The 11,709-nt window shown below is 35.9% G+C and overlaps 1 protein-coding gene across 1 annotated transcript in view; it reads right to left on the bottom strand.

The window, feature by feature from the left end:
- LOC103604559 (teneurin-3-like) overlaps window positions 1-11,709 on the bottom strand; it is a 90,196-nt gene that overhangs the window by 45,489 nt on the left and 32,998 nt on the right. The window contains 2 exon segments of the mRNA XM_008589133.1: window positions 3,836-3,982; window positions 6,450-6,476. Of these exon segments, the coding sequence (XP_008587355.1) occupies window positions 3,836-3,982; window positions 6,450-6,476 (174 nt within the window).

The following is an 11,709-nucleotide window of genomic DNA, read 5'->3' on the forward strand; positions in this document are numbered from 1 at the left end:
TATACATCTGACAAAGGATTAATATCCAAAATATACAACCCAATTAAAAAATGGGCAAAAGAGCTAAATAGGCATTTCTCAAAGGAAGATATACGAATGGCCAACAGACACACGAAAAAATGCTCAGCATCACTCAGCATCCGGGAAATGCAAATCAAAACCACACTGAGATACCATCTTAACCCCAGTTAGGATGACTAATATCCAAAAGACTGTGAATGATAAATGCTGGCGAGGTTGCGGAGAAAAAGGAACTCTCATACATTGTTGGTGGGACTGCAAAATGGTGCAGCCTCTATGGAAAATGGTATGGAGGCCCCTCAAACAATTGCAGATAGATCTACCATATGACCCAGCTATCCCACTGCTGGGAATATACCCAGAGGAATGGAAATCATCAAGTCGAAGGTATACCTGTTCCCCAATGTTCACTGCAGCACTATTTACAGTAGCCAACAGTTGGAACCAGCCGAAATGTCCATCATCAGATGAATGCATGTGGAAAATGTGGTATATCTACACAATGGAATACTACTCTGCTATAAAAAAGAATGAAATACTGCCATTTGCAACAACATGGATGGACCTAGAAAGAATCATATTAAGTGAAATGAGTCAGGCACAGAAAGAGAAATATCATGTTCTCACTTATTTGTGGGAGCTAAAAATAAAAAAATAAATACACAAACAACCTGGGGGGGGCGGGAAGAAGACACAACTGTTACAATTCCTTGAAGTTGATACGACAAGGAAACAGAAAGGACATTGTTGGGAGGGAGGGGGAGAGAGTGGAGGGAGGAAGGTTTGGTAATTGGCCACAATAATCAACCACATTGTATATCGACAAAATAAAAAAAAACAAAAAGAAAGAAACAAGGTCCAATTGGACAGTAGGCTTACTTCTTATGAATGCACAGGTGTTAAAAGAGTGGCTAAAGATAAGTTGCTCCAATCTATTTTATTAGTAGTCCATTCCTCCTGTTCCTCAGAAAGAATTCCCGTCTGGGGCTGCTTTTCCTTAAGCATTTCAGAGAGACAAAGCGGAAGCAGGGAACCATTGTGGCAAGGAAATACACGTATTTAGTGAGACTCAGGTTCTGAGGATCTTTAGAAGTAGACAGTGCTGATGGGGCAAACTTGATTGGATAAAGGAAAGTGAAATTTAGAGGGAAAAGAAGATGATTGGTCTACGAAGATATTTAACTATCTCCTTATATGTTGCTGTCTTTCTAAAATTTTTTATCTATCTTTTTCAGTTCTGGGAATGGTAAGCAACTTTCTTTGTTTTTCTTTTACAAAGATTGTATTCTATGAAGTTGTTTAAACTATAGTAGCTATTTTATATGAAGTGATTGATTTCTGACTAAGGCCAAATCGACCTCTTCATCCTCTCCTCTCCACCGTAGTTACTTCATATGCTACTCAAGTTACTTAGTACTATCTGGCTAATTCACTATTTTGACATCAAACTTAGTTTAGACAATGGTTCTATAATGCTCTAGTCACCATGTCCTAGAATTTCAGATATAGTCCTTATTTTAAACATTCTGTCCTACAGTCCTCATATAACGATATCCTTAATTGCCAGATTATGTCTTGATTTGGGATTTGGTGTGGAAAATATTGTCTCTATATCCATAGTCCATGCTTAAGTTCAAAGAACCTTCTAGAGCTTAGTTTATAAGGCACTCAGGCATACTAAGGCTGGCTCTGAGATTCCTTCTTAGAAGATCAACAGAATTAGGTTAGGGAACGTAATATAAATTATGTGAGATAAGTACAGAATCCACAGGAGGTCTTGCATCAGCTCAGATTTCCCCTTAGAGAGGGAAGTCTAGAGATAGCATAGTTTCATGCACAGTTTCACGCTAATAAGAACAAACAAAGGGGAATGAGGCTAATTCACAGTTGATAAATTTTGAGGAAAAGAAAAAACCTCCTTAGCTGATAACAATACTGAAGAGTTGATTAGCCCCTAAATTACTCTGCAGTGTCTCTGCAGACTTGGCCCTGCAGTTTGCTTCCCTCTGAGAGAGTCTATAACCTCCTCAATGTAATCTGCTTTCAGAAGACAAAATCTGAAATACATGATCAAGGAGAAAGAGAAGCTCTCCTTCCTTCCTAGGCAGTAGAAACAATGGGGCAGGGGGTCTTTGGGGGAAAGTAATGAGGAAAGTTGCCATCTGGGTCGTGGTTCAGAGAGGATTATTACTGCCATTTCTATCCAGCACATGGTTAATAGGAGTCAGGGGCAACAAGGTGTTATTAGACAGGAAAAGCTAGGAGGGCTAAGGACCGCCTAAACCTATCAGGAACAGAAAGGAAAGGAGGCTTTAGCTCAGAATTTATGGCTCAAGTTTCTTCATAGTCTAAGTTAAAAGAAAATAGGAAAAACAGTGAAGAGTCTGCTAGAAACCAAAAAGGGGAATTGTAGCTCCTTGTCAAGAAGATAAGAAACAACATATTTGGTTTGAGAGTTACTGTAGACCCAGGAGGGTGCGTGTGTGTATGCATGTGTGTGCGTGCGTGTGTGTGTGTGTGTGTGTTAGGATGTGGGGAGGTTGAGTTGATTTTGATTGCTGCGTTTCAGTAGTTAGGCTGGCTCTAGATGTAGAAAAGAAAGGGCTGTTCAATCTTCTCTGATAACTTTCTATGAATTCCAATTATTCTCAAGATGAGCATTTTGGAAAGCAAAAAAAGGAAAATTGGATTATAATAGCCACTACTTATAGCATACTATGTGCCTGGCAATATGCTATGTACTTTGTATACATCCAATTATTCTCAAGATGAGCATTTTGGAAAGCAAAAAAAGGAAAATTGGATAATAATAGCCACTACTTATAGCATACTATGTGCCTGGCAATATGCTATGTACTTTGTATACATTTTCTCACTTAATCTTTTAAAAAACTCTTTTATTCCTATTTTATAGATGAAGCAATTGAGGTACAAAGAGATTAAGAATGTTGTCTAAGGTCACTTAATTATTACATGGTAAAGTGAGTATGTGTCTCACTCTAAAACCTGCACTCTTTAACCAATAATATACCGTTTATGTGGGCATTCCCAAAAGAACAGGTGGAATGAAGGAGAGGGTAGGGAAGCACATCCTAACCCACAGAGTAAGTGACCATAGAGGTCAGGACAGAAACTAAATCCTTTCTAAAAACTCAGTCTTACAGGCATGTTGAAATTGAACAGCTATCAGGGCCAACTATTCCATCACTGTAGAAATAATCACCAGTGAGTAATCTCTCTATTCTCTGAAATTAAAATACAGTAGCATGGGGATGTGCTCAATGGGGAAAACAGTAATTATTAACCAAGGGCTTAAACTGGGTGCAATATCACAATCTTTTTTAATGGGTTATAAAGTTAAGGATAAAAAGACACTAGAACACAGCTTGGAGGAAACTGTTCTCTGTTAACTGTTTTCTTTTTTCCATCCATGGCTTTCAATAGAAGAGTTTGGAAAATGCCTTGCATCTTTTGGAATGTTAGTTATTTAAATACTACTTTAGAGCTCCCAATTCATGGAGCCCTAAATACTGTAGTTGAAAAGAACAGTCACCTGCGGATTAGGAAAAGGAATGGAGAACAATGGACATTACACAGTAGGCTGGTTACCTTGCCCTTTCCCTGAACGATAATCATCTTGCATTTGTTTCATGAAAAATAGGGAGCAAAATCATTCTATCAGCACTTGTACATTTCCCAATCAACCTAATCTATGGGGATCAATTTTTTTTTGGCAGCAGATAACTATGTACTCACTGGAACTTATAAACCCGTGTTCTGGCACACACTTGTTTCCATGCTCTGCGTTTCTTACCTCCTTCATTGTCCTTGCTGTCTGTGCAGAGAGTCTCCATGGCTACATCACAGCCTGCTCCTCTCCACCCTGGCTGGCAGACACAATGCCAGCCGTTTTGGTCCAGTGTACATCTTCCATTGCTGTTGCACAGACCAGGACAACCCTCTGTCAAGACAAAGAAGGAGAACACCAGTGATTTGAGTATGGAAAGTTTTTGCACCTAAAGCAAACAGATAAGGGACACTTAGTGGGAACAGGCCTTTATAAACAGCACAAATACTGTAATTGCACATGGATAGAAATAGCAACATTGTCCAAGGAATCTAATTCTTATCCAAGTGGCATCTTTGATTGGCCTGACCCTTGAGACACCACTTACCTGTGCAGGACAGAAATATATGCAACGATCCACTAAATAGCTGCAGGCCAGACAAAATTAACTTATTTTTTTTTCCTTTTGCAAAGCAACAAGGTATATTGTATGGTATGAAAAAGCATCTCAACAAAATAATTTCAGAATCTCCAGTCTAGATTTTTAAGCTGTTGTAAACATTACTGGCTACTTACAGGACATGCTTTCTTAAAGTACCTTGTTGCTTTAAAAAATTACCTCTAAATTCAAAAGCATGAAAGTGGGTATGAGGATATGAATGATGTTAAAAAGAGAACATTAATTTTATCTGGCCTCTGAGTTGCCGTATATTCATGTGGAATTACAGTGCATTAAATAATTGCACAAAGTATAGGCCGGTATTAATGACTATACTTTATGCCAAGAGTACATTCCTTTTCACAGAATAAGCAAAGCCCAGGAAATAGTGAAGCAGCTTAGCATCTATTCTAACAAACATTAGGATTCAGGCTGCATACGGATGGGACAGGACCGACAGGATTTCCAACTAAATGTAATAGCTGTGCATATTTGATTACTTAGGACGGACAAAATGAAATACCATAAGGACCACAATAAAACATTGATAGACTGAACAAAAACACGGTAGTGACGTGCTTCAAGACAGATAGCGAAGAGTGATATTTTGTGACAATCTCCCTAAGGCTTTTATGCTGTTACCTTTATATCCTATCTTGTCTGCTTTTATGGGCAAGGAGGGAAAATTTGGGAAACAATTAAAATAATTTAATATACCCAAAATCTATAATTGTTTCAGTGTAACATGACATTTTAAAAAAAACAATGTTTGCCACTTCCTACTGATGATATCTGACATGCGGCCAACATGATCTGTTTACGAGGATGACGACACTTAGGTGAATTCTGGTGTTCTTGTTCATGAGTGTGATATGACACCGACAGAAGCAAGTACATAAATGCTCTAAAATTCTAAAAATAACTGGCTATTGACCAAATCTCTTTGGACAGAGTTATTTATAATTTGGTATAAAATATATATTAATAAAAATACTTGCTATAGCAATTGGGGTTTGTTATGCAGCTTCTTATCATTAGAATGCTACTCTTGCTTCGGTGACAAAATTTAAGGGAACAATCTGTTTAAAGCTGTTTATTTTAAGTCTGTATTAAAAGAATTATTCACGTATTGGTTCCCCTCCTCCACTGTGGAACTTGAAAAGAAAATATCTCAAAGAGACATTCTGTCTCTTAAGATTAGAGTTAACAGAAAGAAGAATATTTTGACTGTCTCTTATGGAAGCGTATAACGAAATTATACTTATGGATACCATCAGGTCAGGATGACATTAATTTTGCTGCTGCTTCTCTTTCTGACAATTGTCATCTGTATTTATGCCTTATTTAATACATAAAACGTGAATTTTCCTTATGGTTGTGTTTTTTTGTTTTGTTTTTAATGAAAAAGAACGATTTAATTGCCCCACTGACAAGGAGGTACAGCAGCTGCCTGCATGCACACAGAGTTATTATATGAAAGCCTGGATATTGCCATGAATATTTTCATATTCTAGTGAAAAGCACAAACAAGGAATAGAAAATAGGTATTCTGAGGAGAAACAAAAAGGGAATTTTCTCTTCTGAAAAAAATGTTTCCACCTATTTCTACAATAACTGAAGATATGAGAATCTGCTGTTTTCTGCTGAGCAATGAGTTCTGTTTTTATAGATACACAATATTTTCTAGTTTTTTAAAAAAATTATGATATCACATATATTTTGAAACATTTAGAACAAGCTAAAGAAATTTCCATATGAGGATGAGATTTCTCTCAACATATGTTAATCAGAATCTTCTTTAAATTGACAATTTCATATTCTGTGACAAATGAGTATTTGTGATTTTTAAATTTAGAATTTGAAGCTCATTAGCTAAATTGCCAATAATGATGATTTTAAAGCAAAATAAATAAATAAATAAAAAACAGCAAATGTACTGTTATCTTCAGTCTTTGGTTCTAGTGAAAACTAATGTTTTTACATAGGAATGAAATCTGTGATAACCCAAAATTATAAAAATGAGACACAGACATTTAAGTCTCAATACTTTAAATCCAAGGCATTTTACATAATGTAAGCCTGATTTATAATTTACAAAAATATACATGAGAAACATTCTATTGTCATACCTAGTGCAGTCTGATACATGTTAATATATAGATATATATGTAGATATGTCAACAAAGAGCAAGTATACAGTACCTTTAACTATCTTATCCAAATAGTGAGCTTGGGAAATTAAAAAGGAAAAAAGAACAGACAGACATTTCAGAAGTGTCACATGGGACAAGGAAATTTTCAGAATTTACATGCAAATCAAGTAGCTGCAGCTGACATGAGACTCACATCACACAACAGAGATGCACTCCTTATCTTCCAAAAATGCAGTATATTCACGTTTTAGCAAATGCAGTCATGATTCCAGGAAATACTCAGCATTTTTGCAGCTGACATGAGACTCACATCACACAACAGAGATGCACTCCTTATCTTCCCAAAATGCAGTATATTCACGTTTTAGCAAATGCAGTCATGATTCCAGGAAATACTCAGCATTTTCAAAAAAGGTATGCGGGTGAACTAACACTACCTTCCACAGATGATTTAGAATGCATTCCACCTTCATCCTTTTTAAGATTATACTTTATAAGAGCCAATTAGAACAAATAAAATCAATTCTTTTTTACTAAGGAATTTTGGAAATTTACAACTATAAAACCTACAAATAATCAAACTTTAATAGTTAATAAATAAGCAGAAAAAAAGAGAAAAAAATTGAGGATCCTTGAGCAAATGTAATATATTTATATTATATTTGAAAAAGGCATGTATAGGTTCAGTAGAAAATGATTATCCAGTAACCCTTGAGTACAAGCTACATGGACAATGATGTATCACACATGTAGTCCATGAGGAAATAGGGAGGGTTCTAAGATTCTGCTTCTTTTTAGGAATCATACTGGAATAGGCTCTGTTTCTCAGAAAAGGATGGACAATGATGTATCACACATGTAGTCCATGAGGAAATAGGGAGTGTTCTAAGATTCTGCTTCTTTTTAGGAATCATACTGGAATAGGCTCTGTTTCTCAGAAAAGGTCTGTAGGATGTCAGGATTAAGACTGAGTCTTTCTGTACCTGTACCTGCCCCCGTTCATTTATCTTTCATGAGGTTACAATTAGGCTACACCTTTTCTCTTGATCAGAGACATAAATGCCTCTCTCCTTTCACTCAATGTAGAGACCTAATATATTCTTAATAAGCCTCAAATCTTCTTGCTTTGTCAAAATTCATACATCTTTAATGATCTTAAATTGCTTTTCAAAGATGCTTATGTTGATTATTTTTCACTACTGACATATGCAAGTGGTGCAGAACTCTTAACAGAATGATTTAAACTGTAACTTTCAGTTGAGCCGCTCAGGTCTGGTAGTTCTGTCATGAGTAAACAAAACCATAAATGGCTTTGACACATCTGTACTGTGTATATAAAAGGATTCTTTCCTTTGCCACAGAATTCCATTAGAGGCTTCTGAATTGCATTTAAAAATAAGCACATTTATGGCTAATTGGCAATATATCGCAGGGGAAATTAAGGTGAAGAAGAAATAGTGTAAGAAACTACTTTGAAATTAAAACAATAAAAATAATTCATCTTTTAAACATTAAAATAAAAAAATATTATTGCATAACATAATTCATATAATTCTGAATAATTCCTTCTAAATATTCTATAATCTAGTAGAGCCCCGTAATAGCTCAACTGATGATTTGAACATAAACAAAGTGCCATTAAAATTCTGGAGTTTCTGATGCAGATACAGTAGCATTTACAAGGGAATTCTTAGTTTATAAAATTAGTAACACTGATCATAATTGGAGAGTCAATCTTTTGTTTTTATATCAGGTCCACTTCAGTTAACACCACCAAAATAAAGAATGCAACTTTATTCTGATTTAAAATAATAGTTTTAAGGGAAGACTACATTATTTCTAATCAGCCAATCCCATTATTTTAAAATCAGAATCAATTATGCAAAACAGTGGATTGATTTAAAGGTAAAGGTAGGTTTGAAAAAAAATAGGTTTGTCATTGGATCAAGAGAAACAAAAAGTGGGGCTGAAATTAGAAAATATATGTAAAATATAAGGCAGGTCAAAGTTAATATAACACTTTCAATATTAAAAATATTTAACACAAGCTTTGCAAAAGCTAAAAAGCAACCATAAGAAACATATCGTTACTGAGAAAAAGATACCAAGATTTGTCACACAAAATAATTATGAGGCTGATAGCTTAAAACTAAGAGAGAAAGAGGGAAAAACGACGGCCTATATTTTGGCCTTGATGAGTAAATTTCTGATAATACCACAAAAGCCTGGTTCTAAATAATGAAGAAGTTAAAAGGAGAAGTCAACATATGAGGTTCAAATAATTATTAAAAGTAATAATTGCAACGGTAAAAACATCACTATATATAAGTCACTACAGGAAATAATCGGAAAAATGTACACATGTTGTAAGGAGCCATTAGGAACAATAATCGTAAAAAGAATACAATATGTTCAAAAATTAATACACCTAACAACTGCTGAAATGCACATTAAGTTGAAGAAAAATTACTTTGAAAACTAGTGAGTATGATCTAACTGACACTAAAGGAAAGTCATTCCTATTAGATCTACTGAGAAGTTTTAAATTCACTTTATAGAAGAAAACTTTTATAAAAATGTGTGCTAGACATATAAAATGGAACCTTTTAAAAAACTATTCTCTAGCAAAACGTATTCATAAAATAGTTTCCCTGGAGTTTCAATTTTTCTATCTTTTAAAAAGACCCATGTGGGACACTGGGGGCGAGTACTGCCATATTTCCTGAAAGACAATGATTCTTAAATCTTTTTTGGGTCTCAGATCTCTGAGAAAACTGGTGAAAGTTACGGATTCTCTCCCCAGAAAAATGCACATATGCTCACAAACACAAAACACTGCCTATGATTTCAGCTATTCCACGAGCCCGCTCGTGTATTAATGATTTCCAAATTTCTAGCTCTGGCCCAGGCCTCTTTCTTCTAGTTCAGACCAGGTCCAGAATGTTCCATGGACACACATGAGGTACTCTGACCCCAGCCCTGCTCCCAGAAGATAATAACAAAGGCTTTTTGTGCCAGATACTGCTCTAAGTGCTTTATATCATTCTCTCATTTAATCTTCACCAAAACCCCATGATGTAAATACAGTTGAGACAGTAAACACAGATGAGAAAACTGAGAAGAGGAGAGATTAAATAATTTGCACAAGGTTACAAGCTTGCAATCTAGGCTGTCTGGCTCCAGAGCTTGCTCTTAACCACTCTGTCATGATGCCTCCTCTTGGAGATTTAGAAACAATTGTTTTTGCAGTTGAAAAAACTGATGAAAGGCACTCAAAAGTGCTATGCAATCCTTCCTAGTCTAATGTGAATTTAACCAGACACTTCTTGCCCCAAAGCCACAGGGTAGTGCCACCTTCTTTTAGATGTCTTCTACATGTCTTCCTTGGGAAAGTACAAGGTAGGTCTATTTCAAATGCCAGAATGCAGGTAAGTGTCTTAAATGCCAGGGCTAATTCTTGGCCTTAATTGTATCTCTTTCAAAATACATTCAAACACACAGCCATCCCTGGAACGTAACACATGGAACAACTGTGCAGGCTTCAAGCCTATGCACTTGGCCTACTTGCTTATACAGGTGGGCAAAGACTCAGGGAAATTTTGAATGTGAAAGAAAGATATGGCTCATCAAAAAATTTACTATAGAATTTGTCCATAAACTTTCAATATCAGCAAAGCAAATGACTAGTCCCATATCTTTTCCACACAGTTCCCATCAAGGTGCTTCTTTATAAAAAGAAGACTTTCTCTTTTTAAGGCCCCTATTTACCATGTTTTCCCTTTTGGGTTTTGGAGAAGATGGGTGGAGGTGGACACGAAGAACAATTTGCTTTTCTCTGCACCCCTTAGTAATGAACCTGGCCTCTAAGACCCTTTAGGAGAGACCTTGCTCATATAGAGTCTTATCAGTTGTGTTGCACCATGTTTAATTCCTAACATGTAGAGCAGGGAGGAATAGCACCTTCCTGGAAATTCTACCTGCATGCTGTTGCTCATCTTCTTATCTATCAAAATTATGAGCAGCTCATCCCCCTCCATTTCCTCCGTTATCTTATTCTTTCCCCTGCCTCCCCGCCCAATACTTCTCATGGATGAAGTCTTGAAGTATGTACATCAGAGTACATGTAAAAGCAGAAGAATCAAGAACTGGCTGTGACCAATTCATTACAGGTAACTGATGTCATGAAAACATAATGTTTTCACAAACTTTATAGACATATATAACTTAATGTATAAATCTTCCCCATTCGAAAGGTAAGTTCCATGGCCATGCTCATCAGTGCATTCCCATCACCTGGGTCACACAGGACTCTTACATAAAATGATTAAATACACTTATTAAGGTGGCCTTAGTATATTCTACATGTATTTTCAGCTATTTAAGAAATTCTATGAATAATACAGAGGCTACCTTTTGAGAAAGAGGCAAAAGTGGGCAAGAAACTCATTTACACCATGCTTTCCCTCTCCTTCACCCACCTGCTCCTTTCTTGTTACCAGAACCATTAACTGTTTACAGTAGTATTAACAATAACTACCATTTACTTGACTGTTACTACATGCTGAAAGCTATGCTAAGCAGTTAATATGAATTAGCTAATTTAATTTTCACCACCCTATGGGGTAACAGGTACTATTATTATCTTCCCTATTTCACAAACGAAGAAATTGAGGCACAGGAAATTAAATGTCTTTCCTAAGATCAAAACACTAGCAAGTAACAAAGCCAAAATTCCAGCCAAGAAGTCTGATGCCAAAGTCTATATTCTTTTTTTTTTTTTGACAACTGGCCAGTAAGGGAACCTTACACTGACCTTGGTGTTATCAGCACCAGCTCTGACCAAGTGAGCTAACCGGCCAGCCTGGTATTCTCAATGAATAAGTTATATTTACAATTCAAAAGAACCATAACTGCATATCTGCGTATCTGATAGAAGAACCTGTTTTTAGATTGGTTAATGAATTTACTTAAATGAAAAAGTTAGACAAAAAAACATGGAAATCCTTATACAACATTAACAATTAAAGGGTGAACCTAGGAATTTAGGTTCTCCTAAAGGTTGACACAGCCTTATAAATGAGAGTAACTTATATAAACTAAAGAAAGCTTTATGATAAGAACTGCTATAACCTATTCTAAAATCCCAAAGTTGGAAAACCAGTGGGAAAGAGAGTAGAACTATGGATAAAACCAGGAAAAATGAAAACAAGTGAGTTGCGGCGGGGGGGGGGGGGGGAGTTTTGTGTTTTTTTTTTTTAATTAACGTTTTTTTTAAATTTACAAATAATTATTCATTCATTCATTCATTC

The sequence above is a fragment of the Galeopterus variegatus genome, unplaced genomic scaffold (genome assembly GCF_000696425.1).
Source record: "Galeopterus variegatus unplaced genomic scaffold, G_variegatus-3.0.2 Scaffold5232, whole genome shotgun sequence".
Classification (NCBI taxonomy): Eukaryota; Metazoa; Chordata; class Mammalia; order Dermoptera; family Cynocephalidae; genus Galeopterus; species Galeopterus variegatus.